Source organism: Hakea prostrata, chromosome 2 (assembly GCF_041222555.1).
Source record: "Hakea prostrata isolate BN-2017 chromosome 2, UWA_Hpros_2, whole genome shotgun sequence".
Lineage (NCBI taxonomy): Eukaryota > Viridiplantae > Streptophyta > Magnoliopsida > Proteales > Proteaceae > Hakea > Hakea prostrata.
Genome location: NC_142601.1, coordinates 73197863 through 73216028, shown reverse-complemented (window position 1 = coordinate 73216028; position 18166 = coordinate 73197863). Strand labels below are relative to the sequence as shown.

Here is an 18166-nt window from a genome sequence, read left to right as displayed (position 1 = left end):
GATAAAAGCTACGCAGTTAACATTTTCCTTCAGCAGCTGTTCCCTAACATTTAAGACTTCTTCGCATTAATTTCAAACTTGCTATTCTTAGATAGCATGGACCCAGTTACCAGCTAATTGAACGCTTAAACTGGAACAAGGAAAAAGTTGTTGATGCCATTGACGGATTGTCTTAGTCATTGAGCAAAATGGTGAAACCCAAGGTCCCAAACTGTGTAAAGGTCGTTGATCACATAACATAACCCTCATCTTCAAAGAATAAAAGGTGAATTTTCTCCCGGAAAAGATTTTCAAAAGTAGATGCATTCTACATAAAAAACCCACTGGAGAAATTCAATCTTATGTTTCTGAAGGTGCATCAAGAGTACACATTCATTCCAAAGCCGCTGAGAGGCACCAGCAGAGAAAAATGGAGAGTGGCTGTGGTTCCAGATTAGGTGGTGTTGTAGTGTCATCAATTTGGGTCTATCCAGTAAAATCATGTCGAGGACTCTCTGTTTCTCAAGCACCCATCACTTCAACTGGTAAAACTCCAACAACTCACTTCTTCTCATTCACCGGTCATTTTAATTCTGGTTTCTTTCCTTACTGTACTGTGAAAAAATGTAAAGAGTATTTGTTCTTTTCTCCCCTCTCATGTTAGTTGCTTAAATAGCTCCACTTCCAACAGTTCTGGTTCTCACTTGCTTTTCCCTTGATGGGTCTCTTCCTTTTATCCATTTCTTTCTTGTTTCTCCAGTGCGTTTTGCAGGGTTCTCCTTTTCATCAATTCCAGTTAGAATTTCAAGGGTTTTTCTATGTGATTGTCCCCTGCCATACATGTATGCATTCCCGTCCAGATGTTGACAGTATAGGATAATACACTTACCAACTTTGATGGTCCAATTCAAAGTTCAGGGTTTCCATATTTTTTGTCTGAAACACGAGTTAGGTTAAATCTGTTTAGCTTGCTTGTAGTTTAATTACCTTGGGAGAAAAGGTTCAATCACTTCAACATGTTTATAAATCAATTGAACCATTTAAAGACTTTCTACCCCTTTAGGTCTCCACCCTCGAGAGAAAGGAAATCAAAAGAACCATTTTAGAGGCTGGAAATAACCCAATTAACTTGATTCCGTTTATGACCAAACTACTGAGTCGTAACCGACCGAAATCGACCTACCAGGAATTCGGAAGCGACAGTAGAACCCTTCTGGACAAGATTGTCGTAGGCACTTATCACACAAGTTTCTCGTGGGTCGCTCTTCTGCATTTTAAAAATCGTCTCCTGCATACGTAATTTCTTAAGAAGGGGGAGGTGCACCCACACACACAGAGAACGGCAGAAGAGAGAGGGAGTGAGAGAGAATCTCTGTTTCATCGATGTGGTCTATATTTGGTGGTAGTAAAGCTGCACCAGCAGCTGAAGTATCATCAATCCTAATCTACCCAATAAAATCTTGTCGAGGAGTCTCTGTTCCTGAAGCACCGATCACTTCTACTGGTAAGATCACCAACCCACCTCCTCCTTCCACCGAGCTTGCTGCTTTTATTCTACTGGAAGGATTCATGAAGTGCATTTGTCTGGTCTATATATAGTATTTGGATTTAGTGCGGTTTCTCAATCTACCCATCTTGATCCCTTTTAGCAAACCTCGTATTTGAATTCTGTTTTGGTGGATCAAACTTCTAAGTGTGCCTGTCGTTGCTTTTTCATCTCCTCCTCTTTCTGATAACAAAGGTTGAGTTTGCTTGAACCCCTAGCTGTCATGAACATTCAGCATAATAATAAATATTTACTCTGATGTTGCTTCATCTTTTTCTCTATAGAGTAACATCCATCTTAATTAGGTCAAGGACCCCCTTCTTGAAATAAATATTATTATTAACTTATTTCTCATCCAACAGATCCACAAGCAAAGCTTAAACTTTCTTCATAAGCTCAGCTCCTACTCCCGGTGTATTAGTGTCTTTTCCGTTCTACCTATTTAAGTATGAATTTTCGGTTCACAAACTAGAAACGAAAGGAGACCTTGTTCTGCAACTCCTTTTTTTTCTTTTTTTTTCTTTTTTTTTCCGTGTATGTGTGTGGATGGATTGGGGTGGTGGTGGAGAGGTTTGGTATGCTAATTATTGAACACAACCTTCTTCATCAGAACCCATTTCGGATCTACTATGTAGTTTCTGTTGAATACCTGAATCTTTGCATTCTTCCACAACTCATTTGTGGATAAACATAAGGTGAATATTGATGGTTGGGAATTGTGTATCAAACTTGCTTGGAATTGTAAATATATATGCAGGCTTCCGTTGGGATCGACAGTGGCTGGTCATCAACTCCAAAGGCAGGGCATATACTCAAAGAGTTGAACCAAAGCTATCACTGGTAGAGGTGCAATTGCCAGATGCAGCATTTACTGAAGGCTGGGAACCAACGAATACATCATATTTAGGTGGGGAACAGATTATCTTTTTCTCTTCAAATGAAATGTGGATTTTCTATAGTCATATTTCTGTGTAACAAGTTGCAGGTTTTCATTTACACAATTATATTCCCCTGATAGCTCAGGCTTTAAATTTTACTTTGCCATATGGAAGACTTCCTTGAGCCAAAACTTTACAGAAGTGTTCATCTCCATGTTCCCCTGCTGCTGCAGTTTTCAACTCATAGCAGGGATACATTAAGTTTTTATTTGTTGGTTTGGTACATCATATGAGAGTGTTTACTTGGATTGTTTTCTCTAACTAATTGATTTCACCTGCAGTTGTAAGGGCCCCTGGAATGAATGAACTAAAAATTTCAATGAAATCATCTGGTCAAGTTATTGATGGTGTCTCCATGTGGGAGTGGTCTGGCTCTGCATTAGATGAGGGAGTTGAAGCATCAGAATGGTTCTCAAATTATCTTGGGAAACCCAGTCGGTTAGTGCGTTTTATTGAAGGTAGATCTTGAACTAATGCCATCTACTTATCAAACATACATTTTTTTGATAAATTTAGACATTTATATTTTATTCATTCTTCTGTCCACTCACTCATTCATTCATTTCCTTTGTACGTATTTAATCATTACGAATTTCAACATGAGCAGTATCTCTCAATTCCAGATTAATAGGTATATTAAGAAAATATGATTCATGTAGCTGACCTATTTAGTTTGGTTAAAACTTAGTTTAGCGGGTAGGTTGTATCAAGAGAACCCTAATTTTTCATTTTCGATCTACACTCTGGTAATTGTTAATACTACTTATATTCCTTCAGTTTACTGGTGTTTTTGTTATCCTGCAGGATCTGAAACAAGGGCTGTTGATCCAGATTATGCTCGTGGATACAGAACCATGTTTTCTGACCTGTTTCCTTTCTTGTTGCTCTCTCAGGTTTGTCAAATCAACTAAAGGAAAGCCAAAGCATCTCTAAATTCTAGAGATTTAAAAGTGTCTTGATTAGAAGTGTTTTGATTAATATTTATTTTTTGCAGGGATCTTTGAATGCATTTAATGAACTTCTCAAAGAGCCATTACCTATCAATCGCTTCAGGCCTAAGTAAGTGAATGGGGATTTATCTTGTCATTCTTCCTGAAAACGTGATGCTGCATTTTGTCAGTGGTCATTAATGCCTGACATATACTTACCGGTCGTATAGATAATATCTGTAATATTTTCTCTGTTCTGAAGAATTTATTTTCTCAATATTCCAGCATTGTTGTTGATGGATGTGAACCATATGCTGAAGACCTATGGACAGAAGTCAAAATAAATGCTTTAACATTTTATGGTGTCAAGCTATGCTCTCGGTGCAAGGTAAAAAGCTACTTTGTATGTCTTCTGTTATTTTCCATTAAGAGTACTTTTTATTAGGAAATATCCCCCCGGACTCTGCTTGTGCAGAAGCCTTCGGCACTGGATTTGCCCTTTAGTACTTCTCCTTTTTATGTCCTCTGGAACCAGTTTAACTTCATAGCACTTGGTAGAAAGTTGAAACTCCATGATATTTATAATTGGCTAGTTCAGGACTGGTAGAATCGTCCAATCCTTATGTTATCTTCTCTGAAACCGGATACCTCTCCCTACAAACTACCTTGAAATTTGATGCAATAGTTGCTACTAGCTCTTGCAAAAGCTGAATTAGTAAATTTCATGTATAATGTATAAACAAAATAGTAATTTGTAATTCATTACCTTTTCCTGTATCACTTAGGAAATAATGACTGCATTTCCTCATCTCTGTCAGGTACCTACAATCAATCAAGAAAATGGGATTGCGGGAAGTGAGCCAAATGAAACGCTCATGAAGGTTCGATCCGACAAAGTTTTACGTCCAAACCGTAAACAGCAGGGAAAGGTGAGATAGCTAATCAAATGTTTATGCTTGACAGAGTTGAGTAGGTTAATTTTACATCACTTAGTTTCAAATGCTTTTGCAGGTGTACTTTGGTCAGAATTTAGTCTGCAAGGAATCACTAACTCCAGGGAAATCAAAGATTATTAGAGTTGGAGATCCTGTTTATGTCCTTAAGAAGGTTTCATCAGCAGCAGATGCAGCAGCTTGAAACTCTTACATACACGTACTACTGAGTATTAACGTGATTAAGTCATTTTGGCCAAAAACAGCAGTGATATCCCATGTATGCTCAGTTGAATAATAAAGACCAGTAATTAAGAAGAAAATAAATTGTCCATGCTTACTAGAGCAGTAGATATCAGTTTTATCCAACATTGGTGGTTTTTTGCACACAATTGTGATCTCGCCATTACTCCCCTCTACTGCCTCAGTTGTGTGAATTCTGATATGGTTATCCTGATTGTTCCAGGAGTCTCATCGAACAATCAAAAGTGAAAGTATTACTATTTTTCAGGACCTTCCTCTTGGTTTGGACGCTCATCCCAATTGATCTCTGTGATCAACATATTTGTTCACTTTTATAGTTGGCATACCTGATCATGTATACAGCATTTGAGTGATACATGGCTTTTCCCAGATAGGCCAACTCAGATTCATTCAGATTGAAAAAATTTATCATTACCTATCATAGCAAGGTTTCTCGGTTGGTAATGACTAACAATTCTTAGTGAGAAGGTCGTGGTTCGGCTTTTGCTAATGGTATATCAGTATATGTAACATCTCCATCTCCTATGTATAAAAGTTCCTTTGTACACCTGAAAAAAGAAAAAATTATCATTACCTAATGATTTGGCAAGAAATATTTGGTTTGTCTCTAACCTTGAAAGACTTTTTAGGCCTGAAACCAGATACTGTTCCTGTCCTTGCAAACACTTTCATGTTGTGTTAGGTTCCATAATCTTACTAATGTTTCAGATGACCAAACAAAGTAGGGAAGAGTTATTGTCAAATGAAAGAACCAATACATGAAATAGAAGTCGTTAAAACAGAACAAAAAATGATCATCATGTTAGAGAGTTGAATTTCCGTGTGGACTAGACAATTTAATCCACCCGTGAAGTTTTCTTCCATCCAAGGGGAAGAAGTATTATCGTCTATAATATAAAATTTTTTAAATTATTAATGAAACCTTATCTTTCCCCCAAAAAAAAAAACATGTAACTATAAAATGGAAGGTCCCCACGGTTAGGATGAAAATGAAACATATTGAATGGTCAACCATAAATCTACATGCAAAATATTATTTATTTTAAATTAACATATCAATCTAAATTTTCAAACAGGAAAATAAAAATAAAAAATCTAGATGTAGCAGTTTGTTCAATGAATTTGAATAAGCTCATATGAAAATATCATATACCTGGAGAGAGCCTTGTCATCTTATAGAAATATGGTAAGATTAATTAGATAAGAATTATTGTAATAAAAGTGCCCATTTTGGCATTAAAAAATTGCTAAAGTATACCTTTCATTCTTTGAACGTTAACTGAATTATTATTATTACCTAATTGATTGTTTTGTGCCAAAATTCAGCTCCACCAAGTGGATTCTTGGAAGATGATGAACCAAAAAAACAAAAAATCTTGGAAGATACCATGGGCCATGGGATTTCCAAAAAAGAAAAAAAGCAAATCAATGATTAGGGTCTTTCTTTAGAGATTAAACTATAGAAAAGAATTAGGCTATGTATTTTAAATTTATTTTTGGGAATGTTGCTCCACATCAAGACGAACCCTAAGATATTTTGAAAGTCTTTTTAATTCTGGCTCTTGTATGGAACCCAGATACGTTCCCTCCAAAACAAGAAATCCTTAGAAATTTCAATCATAAACAGAAAAATAAAAAAAAATCCCACTTCGGAGAATCTCGTTAATCCTCCACCATGATCTCTTCTTTGTTTGCAATCATCAGAAAGCTTTCCCACTCCGAAAACTCTTTTACAGAAGGGAGAAAATGTGTGTTTTTTTAATGGCCGTGAAGGTGGAGAAAGAGGCAGGTGAGAGAGATGTTGGTTGTCATCTTTAGTCAAATGGTGTCTTCCTTATGATGCCACGTGGAGCGACTAGTACAGGGAAGGAAAATTACTTTCCTTTTCTAAAGATTTGTAAAGCTTATGGGGTCTGTATCCGGATTGAGATATCTTTATTACAAATTTTGTTCCAAGCCTGAAACTCTACTACTGTCTCTGTTTTTGTTTCTCTGTTAGTACAATTTCGTTTCGTTTCTGAACCATCATGGCTCTTTCTTCTCCCTATGATGTCCTTCTTAACAAACCCAGAGTGTGGAGGAAACCATCTGTTTCAGGTTTTGTATCTTTCCGTCATTTGTTTATTTATTTCCAAACTCATTGAAGCATTGTCTTTACTCCTTCATGTATGGCAGCATTTGCTCAGTTGGGTTTCCAGTGTTACGCGAATGGTCAGTATTTTTTTTCGTGTAAAAGCCGTTTGGCAGGCTTTTCACTTTCTACTCGTGGTGACTGGTTTATGTTGAGTTTGTAGACATTTCTGGGTTGGGTTGTTAATAATTATAAACGCAGTTCTGTGTGCTTGTTTCATAGATAATAAACAGAAAATTTTGATTGAGACGCTTGTCCTATGAATGATTTAGTGAAATGTTTTGCACTTGTTTCGAATAGTGCTGATTGGAGGGTAATGATCTATGTAGCCTGACTTCATTCGGTTGGGATAATGCTAAGTTTTACTGGTTTTAACATTATCATGTGTTGATATGTTTTTAGTCTGTGGAAATAGAGGAGAGTGTTATTCCCTGATAATTTTGGGTTTGATTCAGTTTCTGCGGGCAACGTTTCTAAGTCGACATGGTTATGTGGAATAAGTCCTATTAGGAATCACTTCAGTTGCCAAATGCATTAATCCCCTCTTATCCCATTCAACTTTTCTATGTTCGCATGCAACCTAAACCAAACAAACTTGACTGCAGAATTATGTTTAATTTGCAAATGGTAAAGGACTCATGCTAATTGTTAAGTTTCCTGAAAAGTATGTAAACATGCATTCTGGAATGAGATGCTCTGTAGTAGAATTATAGGGATTAGCAACGAACAACAAATAACCAAGTCTCCATTCAAATCATTCAAGTTTAGGAATCTTTTCTGTTTATGCCTTTCTAGGATGACAATCTCTGTTTCTGTAAATAGTCTATTTCTGCTTTGGTGTGTGCATGCATGCATAAGGGCTCTTACTTAGGTCTAAGATTGTATATGTGGGTGTGAGTGTGTAAGGGTGAGCTAGGTGGAATGGCCTTGAAATCAGACCAGATGTTGCACAATTCTGCCTGCAGTTGATGATCGGACAGTTTATTCTGTTGATCCTATTGTCCATTTGTCTCCTTTTTGAGGTGATTTAGTATCATAATTATAATATCTGCAAATTGTGGTATGCTGCAACTCACATAGTTCAGTGGCTAGGAAGTTTGTGTGCAAAGCAAGCATACTTGAGCTCATTTTTCATGATTGATATTTTAATAGCAAGCTTTTAAGCATAGGAAAGTTGCAACAAATGCCCGCTCATTGGTACTTGGATTGATACTTCTAGTCTTAAAATAAAATTGACTTAAATGTTGATTGCCCGGAATTCTTAATATTAGAGTTGATACCTACCATTTATTACTGATAAACTTTTACTGCTACCTCTATTTATGAATTGTTTGAGGATCCTGAATTTCAAATCAGTAGGGATCCTCTTACGAGATCCATGTAGCTGCTTCATCTAGTTTGAATAAGGCTGAATTTATTTTTAATCTTGTCCTTTTCCTTTGTCTATATGTTTTTAGTTTGTGGGAACGAGGAGAGAGTTATTTGTTGAGAATTCAATTTTGATTCAGTTTTCTCAGCATCAAGGAGCAATTATTTATTTATTTATTTTTCTTTCTAAGCTGAAATATTGTGTGGAAATATTTCCAAATTCGAAACACTACAGTTGCCAAATGGATTATCCCTTCTCCCTTTCAACTTTTCCTTATGTTTCCATGAAACCTACAACAAGCAAACTTACTCATAATTAAATACAATTTTGTAAATAGTGAGGATTTCATTCAGGTCTGAGGTAAATTTTGATTATTTGCATCTGAAGAGCCAGAGGCTAAGTGTTAAGTTTTCTTAACTGTTTGCAAACATGCATTCTGAAATAAGACGTATCCCATAAATAGCATTAGGAGGATTTGCAAAGAACAATAAATAAGCAAGGATTTGCAAAGAATTCCGTGGAACATCAGCTAAGAAAATCTTCTTTCAAGTTATTGACGTCTAGGACAAGTTATTGACGTCTAGGACGTCTACTGATTATACTTTCCTAAAGAGAATTTGCCATTTTCTGCAAATAGTCTATTTCTGCTTTGGTGCATACTCGCGAATGGGCTTTTACTGATTACTCAGACAAGACTGTGTGTGGGGTTTTATTGATTACTTAGATATGGTTGTCTCTGACTACATGTGAAAGGTAGGGTGAGGGACATGGAGGCAAACCTATCTCATGCATTTACCTGGACTTCTGAGTTGAATGAAAAAATAGTGATATGTTTCCATAACAATGTTTCATTTGAACTATTAAAGGTGATGGCGGATTTAGGTGGTCTCAAATGGAAGCCATGAATTGATAATCTTAGAAATGGTGTTCAAAGCAGACAAGATGTTACACTAAGTCCGATTCTCTTGTTGTTGAGTTGATTTAGTGTTATAAAACATGATACCTGCATATTATGATATGCCGCAACTCAGTCAGTTTGTGACTAGGATGTTTGTGTGCCGAGAAAGTGGTCTTTATTCATTCTCATGACTAATATTTGAAATCAAAAGCTATTAACCCTAGAAAATTGCATTAAATGCTCAAGCCAGCATTTTGAATATTTGAATTGATACTTTTTAACCATAATAAAAAATAGTATAAAATGCCCATGGACCCGCATTATGTCTGAATTGATACTTCCCATTTATCAGTGATCAACTTTTGCTGTTATCTGGTCATGAATTGCTTGTGGATCCTGAATCTAAATCAAAAGGGACCTGCTTACGAGATCCTTGGCAAGATAGTTTAGGTACAAAGCCAAAGCATCAAGCTGATGCTGACAGTTGAAATAGTTTCATGCAGCTTGACAGCCAGCTCCCAAGGCAATGAAAACACTATATATATTGTCATTAACGGTGTTTGGTTCTTTTAGTGATTTGGCACTTTTAGTGCTTTGTTTCTTTTTTCCTTGAAACAGGCTAAAAGAACTGGTTCTCTATTCTAAAAGAATAAATTGGAATTTGGCTTATTTTCTCAACTTTTATTATTGATACCTTGCATGTGTAACTTACGGTTCCAGTGTCCATCTCCAAAGACTGATCATTCTTCTTTTGTTCTAATCATATTGAGCCACTTTCTTCTGTTTTACCTTTTTATTATCCATTCTTTTGATTTTTATGGTTCCTATATTTTATTCTATTGCTATGTTACCTGTCTATATTTCTAAGTGTCCTGTTACCCTTACTCTATTGAAATACTTTTTTCTTTTCTTTTCTTGATCAGTTTCTTTGAATTCTGAATGGAAGATTGCGCAGAGATCTAAAGATGCAACTGTGGTATGATGGCAGTCTTTTTCCTTTATTCATGAATTTCATTTTTTAAGAATATAAGAATGAAAGGTGAACAAAATAATAAATTAATCATGTTGCAGTGCTTCAAAGGTCCCAAGGAAAGAATCAAGGAATTACTCTCAAAGGTTGAGCTCTCGGTTTCCTCCTATGACACTGCTTGGGTTGCAATGGTCCCTTCTGCAGGTTCACCTCAGTCTCCTTATTTCCCCAGCTGTGTGACATGGTTATTGGAAAACCAGCAAGGTGATGGTTCATGGGGTCTCCTACATTCCAGTTCTGTACTTACTAAAGATGCCTTGTCCTGCACGTTGGCATGTGTCCTTGCACTTAAACGTTGGAATGTTGGTGAAGAGCATGTAAAAAAGGGTACATAATACTATTGTTTTCTTCACTTAAATTCATCTGTCACCGTTGGTTTTTTTTTTCCCTTTCTTTTCTAATGTGTTGGTGTTTCTATTTGACAGGCATTGATTTTATTGCGTCTACCTTTGATTCAGCAACTAATGAGGTTCAATACACTCCTGTTGGTTTCAACATCATATTTCCTGGGATGATGGAGTACGCCCAACACTTGGATTTAAAAATCCCTATTCGACAATCAGCTGTAGATTCTCTTCTTTATAAGAGAAACAGAGAGTTTGAAAGGTGAATACTTTTTGTCATCCCACATTTCTGTTCAATGTCGGGCCTTGTGGTTCATGCAAGAGACTGGTCTCTGACCTATTTTATTTGAGAGAGGACATTGAACTGACTCTCAGTTCAATGAGTCAAATTTTTTGGATGCTGAAATTGATGTAGTTAACCTTTGGTGCCTTCAGATGGATGCAATAACATTTGACTGAGTTAATTTAGTATAATTTTTTCAAATAATGGACTTGAAACATGTCCCGTCTGCCTTGACATGAAACTAATGAAATAAGTTTGTCAGGATTCATTGCTTTTATGGACTTCAGACATAGTACTTTTCTGGTTTAGCCGAACAACAAAATGCAGTATGGTTATTCAATCACACCATGGGATAAACAACTTTGACACTTGCTGAGGAGCTTACTTTTTTTTGTTTTTCACATGTTTGATCTCCCTTGGAGCAGTGTTGATAAGTAAACCCATCAAGTTGAAATATAAGAAATTCCTCTGTTTATGTATCCAAGCAATGAGAGCTCACTCTGTCTCTCTAATTGATGAGTTAGTACTGATTCGATTATTTAGTATTCCTTTAGTACTATTGTATAACATTTTATTAGGTATATAATTGCAAATATATCTTTGAGGAAGCAACACTATTAATATTTTATCTAATACCAGATATAACAGTAAATATAATTCAGGGCCATTTCAAGTGGCTCTGGTATCATTGATCATTGTATCTCATACCTACGTTTTCTTGTCTATCCTCAATGGCTAAACTTTCTCTTTTAATATTTCATAAAACTCATATCTAACTTTACTCTTTCCCCCAGATCTCATCTCTTACCTCCTTTTTTGTGATTTTTGATATAGGCCCCAACCAAGGTTCAAAGACTTGTTTTGATTCAGAGTGTTGGCATTACTGAGATACCCGAAATACTGAAATTTCGTCAAAATGTTGCTGAGATTTGGTATTTTTTCCTACCAAATTTTGATGGGTCATTTCAGTAGATTTTAGGCCAGATTAAGGCATGAAACTTCATGGAAACCTTAACTTAGGCAATGTACACACATTTAAATGATCAATTTTCCCAAAAAGTTACAGAATATGGAGTGTTGGATTCACAATCTTGATTGCCTATATGATTGAATCTGAATGTATAATTACACATTTATACATTCTTGAAGTACCAAAGGACATCGATAATAAGCAATTTAAACAAGTAATGAAGTAAATGATTCAAACATAGTGTCACTGTCTGATATTCATAATGATTAAGTTACCCAAAATGCTGCTTTGGATTCGCACCCTTGATTACACTGTTTGGTCAAATTTGATTGTATTCTTACACATTTATACATCCTCAAAGTACTAATGGACATTAACAATAAGCAATTTAAGCAAGTAATAAGGGGCAGATTTTGGCGCAATGATCGGTGGATCACAGTTGTAGCCAGAGTTCAAGGCATCAAAACAGCCTCTCAGCAAAAATTGTTGGGATAAGGCTGTGTAGGAAAACTGCCCCTTGGACTCTGCTTGTGCAGAGGCCTTTGACACCTAGGTACGCCCTTTTGATCGAAGCAAGTAATGAAGTAAATTATTTAAACATATTTTAAAGATACATAATAGGTAAGTAAATAATTCTATTTAGACAAGTAATGAAATATATCATCTAAACATATTGACAAGGTTTTGTGACAGGGTAAATGTCAAGTACCTCCCCCCTAGGTTAGGAAACCTGATGTGTTCACCCTTACAGATAGTTCTGGATGTTAATTGTTATGAAATGACAAGTTTATCCTTATTAATTTTAGGAGATTATATTAACCTTTAACTTGGAGCAGACTATATTAACTTTTAACCTTTAATTTTTGAAAACTCAAGCATAAGCATTCAAGAGACACCAACAGATCAGAAGAAAGAGAAGAATTTGGTGTACTTGTTCTCCAAACACGATGTTGGAAATCATTGAATTTCCCATAGGAGAATTTAGCTGGGAAGTGAAAGCTTCCTACCAGGTAGGGTGGCTGACCTCCGTTGAGGTAAGCAAATTGGTCGCTGCAGTTTGATTGATGTTGGATAGGTTCAATAGAGAAAATAAACAAAATCTGAAACCAACTCTTCTCATTATTGTCGTGTTCTCCAGCATTTTCATCTGCTGCTATGTGACAGAAGGTGTTACTCTAGATGAAGCTAGACAGTGCAGGGATGAGGTAATTCCTGGTTTGGCCTTTATTTTTGAGTCTGGATCACCTCCCCATCAGGGGAGCACTGTGCTCACCTACCGCTTCTTCATCGCAGAATAGGTGTCTGACCTACATTTGAGTATTGATAAAATACTTCAAAGGTGGGACCCCCACCCTTATTGTGTGGTAAAGTGTCAGGGAAGCAGTATGTGCTCCCCCGATTGAGAGGCGATTTAAACTTATTATTTGTTTCCTTTCCATCATTTTGTTCTGGTTTATAGAGTTAGTGTTGTACGATGTAACCAATAGTAAATTGTTCAGAGTTTTTCCCACCAAAAAAAATAAAAATTGTTTAGAGTTTGGGAAAATGATGATTAATTTTCATGTGACCTCACCGGGATAGTCATGAGCAGTTATAGCCGTATCTAATTGGACAATTGTAGAATTCTCTATACACCTATCTAAATTAGATTGTGGGATTAGGCATGGACATGTTTGAGGTCGAATTACTGTTTTAATGCATAGGGAGGGATTCTGGGAACTAAAAGTTGGTCGTAAGGGAGGCTATTTTGGGTTTTAAAAACAAACAAACTGACTTCCTAGCACTTAACATCTAGAACTAATGTTATGGATATACTCTCATTTGTCAAACTGAGAGGGGAGGTTATCGTCATATAAAGAGTTAGAGGGAAGGTATTTGTGATTTTACCCTTTTTGATGATTATGTTATGCTCTTCAAGTAGATCATCACATCAATATCCTGCTAAAATCTTAAAATATTCTAGTAATTACTAAATTCTAATAATAGCTACTATGCCATCCAGGATTGATCTCCCTAGGAGTCTGATGAAGCTGATGTGTATTGTTCTTGAAGTGTAGGACATTCAAATGCCATGTCATAGTCTTAGAGAAGAAATGAATATAATCCTCCACAATTGACATGTACATTGCGTCATCGGTATAATGAGGGCGAACCTAGTATTGAAGGCTTTTGGACAAGTAGAGTCGGGGGGGGGCGCAGTTTTCTTATGCAGCCTTAGCCCAACAATTTTTTTGTTGAGAGGCTGTTAGAATAACGATGAAACTCATCTAGTTTTCAAACCATGTTCCAAATTTTATTGTACAATACTGATATTTCTTGCTTACCCCATTTAGCCACTAATCTACTAACACCCTCTTTTGTAAAAAATGATTTTTACTATTTTTAGAAGTCATTTATTTGAGTGCGAGCCTTTTTGAAGTGGTATTGGTTGCTCCAATGTCTTGGAGACAGCCTCTTCTCAAAAGCAAGGGTAAGATTGCATCTATTGTGACCCTCCTCAAACCTTGCAATGTTGGGGCGTCGTGCTCTAGGTACGCCCTGTTTGATTTGTTAGAGGATAAGGAAAAAAGAACTGCTTAGTCTGTAAACCGTGTGATTTCTCTTGGTTGATTTACAAAATGATGAAAAATTGAGCAGAATGTGATGGTTCTGCTTTCCATCCATTTCCATGGATATGTCATGTGTAGGAGGGACCTCGAAGAAGAATGGAGAGCAATAATATCATGGTAGATATGCAGTATAGGAATCCTGAACTTCAGAAACTTATAGTGAGAAGAAGATAAATGAACATGAATGACTTGGGAAGAGATTCACATGCACCCAAAAAAAAACTAATAATAATAAAAAGAAAATTGTGGGGGATGTGGGAGACAAAAGAGGGAGGGATTAGGTGCTAAAAGGAGAATATTAATGTTTGGTGTCATTGCATGGTCTTGTGCTGATATTAGGCTACAATTAATCAGTGTTGATTGTAATGAGATTCTTCCATCTCCTTTATATTTGGTTTATCAGTTCGTGGTTTGTAATTAACAAATTTTCTTACTTGTTTTTCCTTTAGAGCTTCTACAAGTGGCTCTGAGAGAGATAAAGAATATCTAGCATATGTGGCAGAAGGACTGGGAAAGTTACAAGATTGGAATGATGTCATGAAATATCAAAGGAAAAATGGATCTCTGTTTAATTCTCCATCTACAACTGCTGCCGCTTTTATTCACCTTGAGGATGCTAACTGCCTCAGTTACTTGAACTCAGTCTTAGCAAGGTTTGGCGATGCAGGTAAACCACAATCTTCTCCAAATTCATTGGTTGCTTTAGTATGTATAAATATCTAAATTTTCTCTTTTGTGGCCTTTTCAGTTCCGACATCTTATCCTTTAGACACATACACTCGTCTTTGTATGGTGGACATTCTGGTTGGTTTTGGAATTGATCGTCATTTTACGGATGAAATTAAAGTTGTTTTAGATGAAACATACAGGTATAATTTCCCAGAACTGAGTTTTGTGCTAGTCAGTTATCAGCCATTGAAATTCTGACATTTCTGGTCAACAGATATTGGTTGCAGGGTGTTGATGAGATATTCTTAGATCCTGTTACATGTGCCATGGCATTTCGGATCTTACGTCTAAATGGATACAATGTTTCTTCAGGTACTTCTTCTGGACTTCCATTTCTGTCCAAATGATTAGTGCATTCTGTATACTGTGAATTATACTGTAGGTTGTCATGTTATACGGATGCATTCTGTCCACCATGAATGATGTTTGTCATGTTTTGCAGATGCATTAGCTCAATTTGATGAACAGCATCTCTGTCATCCACTTGAAGGACGTACAGGGGACATTAGCACTCTTTTTCAGTTTTATAAGGCTTCAGAAATCATGATATTACCAAATGAACCAGTTCTGGAGAACCTGAATAACTGGTCAAGTCGTTATCTGAAACAGGAACTATCCATTGGTTCATTGGATAGATTCCATAATTATACGTCCAAAGGGGTAAGTGCTCAACAATGCTTATAGGGCACCCGTTGGTTTATTTAAATTTTTTTTATTGTTTTATCTTTGTCATTACCCACACCCTCCCCCTATGGGATGGGAAGACCTTTCAGTGAAGGCATCTATTAACTTAATTCCTCTTGGTATACTACAGGTAGATTATACCCTAAAATTTCCTCATTATGCCAGTTTGGAACGCTTAGAGAACAGGAGTAGGATTGAGAATTACAATTCAGATAGTCTGAGAATTCTGAAAACAGCATACAGGTATTCATCAATAGTATTGAGGAAAGGAAATTATAAGGCAAACAAGGATATACAGTTACACTCATCATTCATCTCGTTGCCCTCTTTTCTTGTATCAGGTGCTTAAATGTTAGGAATTGTAATTTCTTACAGTTGGCAGTTGAAGACTTCAATTTCTGTCAAGAAATCCACCGCAAAGAACTCCAGCATCTGGAAAGGTAGTTAGTTACAACTGATGCCTAAATACTGTTATTCCTTAAAAGAGAACTTTGGATAACACTTGTCAAATGATTTTCGATATCTCTTTTCATGTAAGCAGGTGGGTGAAAGATAACAAGTTGGATAAGCTAAAGTTTGCAAGGCAGAAACTGGTGTACTGTTACTTCTCTGGTGCAGCAACCCTCTTTGCTCCTCAGCTATCTGATGCCCGCATGTCCTGGGCCAAGAATGGTGTCCTCACCACTGTGGTTGATGACTTCTTTGATTATGGAGGTTCTAAAGAAGAACTAGTAAATCTTATTGAATTGGTTGAGAAGTATGTCTTACTACTTCCCTTCTCTTTTATACTTTTTTCTTCTCATTCGTCCAGAATTCCTGTAGATTCATGTGAGTTGGTTTTCCAGAACAGAAATGATGGTTCAGTGTCCACAGGTGGGATGGAAATCAGGCTGCTCATTGTTGTTCTGAACAAGTGCAAATCATATATACAGCACTTCACAATACAATCAATGAACTTGGAAACAAAGCATTTGCATGGCAACAGCGCAGCGTCACCAGCAACATAATTGACATTGTAAGATTTAATAGGAATATTCTGCCTCATCTGAAGTTGGACTTTTAGGGTAACATGCTGTTAAGTGGGTCCTTAACAATACAAGTTTGAGGTGTTAATTTTTAGAACAGTTGGCATTGTTTTAACAGTGAGGACTCAATCAGGCATGCCAGCTGATCCATCTTAGGATCATGGTGCCCAGTCCACGGTCATGCTTGATTGTCTGATTCGCTTGGGAAAAATAGTATCTGGTCAGGCATCAGATTCAAAACTGCGCTTTTGGGTGGATGTTGGGCACCATATTTACTCTGAATTTCATTCCATTCTTTATCTGGGTGAAGGTAATAAACTGCTTTTGTTTGGCAGTGGCTTAGCTTGCTTAGATCCATGATGGTGGAAGCAGAGTGGGCTAGAAACAATACAGTACCAACACTGGATGAATATATGACAAATGGATATGTATCAATTGCCTTGGGACCTATTGTTCTCCCAGCTCTTTATTTTGTTGGGCCTGAACTTTCGTCAGAGGTTGTCAATGGTACAGAGTACCATAATCTTTACAAGCTTATGAGCACATGTGGGCGTCTCCTCAATGATGTCCGGGGCTTCAAGGTACGTATTTCTGCTGGTATTCAAATTGTGAAATTTGTCAGAGACTGCAGGTGCAGCTACACAGTGCCCCCCCTTTCTCTCTTTTTCTTCTCCTCCACAAGAAACGCAGGTGCAGGTGCAGGTGCAGGCACATGGTGGAATTTTCTCTTATTGTTTGTTGGTCCTTACATTTCCTTTTTTCTATGGTTTGTTGCAGAGAGAAGCAGAGCAGGGTAAACTGAATAGCGTTTTCTTGCAAATGATGCACAGCCGCTCTGACACTATCACCGAAGAAGAGGCCATAAGAGAGATCAGGAGTCTCATTGAGAGTAATAGAAGGCAGCTTTTGGAATTAGTTTTGAAGACAGAGGGAAGTGTAGTTCCCAGAGCATGCAAGGATTTGTTTTGGAATATGAGCAAAATACTCCATCTTTTCTACCTGAAAAATGATGGGTTCACATCTCCAACGGAAATGCTCAATTATGTAAATGCAGTCATTTATGAACCTATCACTCCCGATGTAGCTACTGAAGAATGAATGCTACCCTTGAATCAGCATAAGCTAATAAAAATATGAATGAATTTTAATTTCAAATAAATCATACTTGAAGTATATCTGTCTGGGGCGATCTTTTATCGATCAAACAATAGCTAAGGAGGCCAGCAGCAAATAAGAAAGGGTTTGTTTGGTGTAATTTTTCCTGGTATGGATTGTCCCCTGCCCATAGATGCTGATTTGGTGGGTTAACCATGACAGTCCAAAACTACTGTGAGAATCACGCTTTCGTTCCACATAAGATCATTGAATGGGATATTGAGTGTAAGAGGAGCCTGCATCACCTCCCTTGCTGGGTTTTGACCACTGAAATAAGGGATAGGACTCTTTAGGTAAATATTAAAAATTAATAGAAAATGAAGATCCAGTGGACCTACCCCTATTTCTGTG

The 18166-nt window shown here is 36.9% G+C and overlaps 2 protein-coding genes across 3 annotated transcripts; both read left to right on the top strand.

Annotated features, from left to right (window-relative positions):
* Window positions 1–30: 30 nt before the first annotated feature.
* On the top strand, window positions 31–5147 carry LOC149026362 (uncharacterized). 2 transcript variants are annotated; one of them, XM_089146646.1, is made up of 8 exons: window positions 31–524; window positions 2283–2432; window positions 2745–2921; window positions 3268–3356; window positions 3458–3522; window positions 3678–3780; window positions 4211–4321; window positions 4404–5147. In XM_089146646.1, exons 1-8 carry the CDS (start codon window positions 410–412, stop codon window positions 4527–4529), a joined length of 936 nt encoding a protein of 311 aa, XP_089002772.1. In that variant the 5' UTR covers window positions 31–409; the 3' UTR covers window positions 4530–5147. The 2 variants fall into 2 exon arrangements, with proteins under 2 accessions (XP_089002772.1, XP_089002773.1); XM_089146647.1 differs by lacking the exon at window positions 31–524 and adding an exon at window positions 1348–1483.
* Window positions 5148–6527: 1380 nt separating this feature from the next.
* On the top strand, window positions 6528–17956 carry GA2 (Terpenoid cyclases/Protein prenyltransferases superfamily protein). The gene is made up of 14 exons (XM_089146644.1): window positions 6528–6685; window positions 9910–9962; window positions 10058–10343; window positions 10442–10622; window positions 14672–14889; window positions 14971–15091; window positions 15166–15263; window positions 15394–15611; window positions 15766–15878; window positions 15977–16075; window positions 16177–16392; window positions 16509–16650; window positions 16996–17241; window positions 17438–17956. The coding sequence occupies exons 1-14, from the start codon at window positions 6616–6618 to the stop codon at window positions 17756–17758; spliced, it is 2382 nt and encodes a 793-aa protein (XP_089002770.1). The 5' UTR covers window positions 6528–6615; the 3' UTR covers window positions 17759–17956.
* Window positions 17957–18166: the final 210 nt, after the last annotated feature.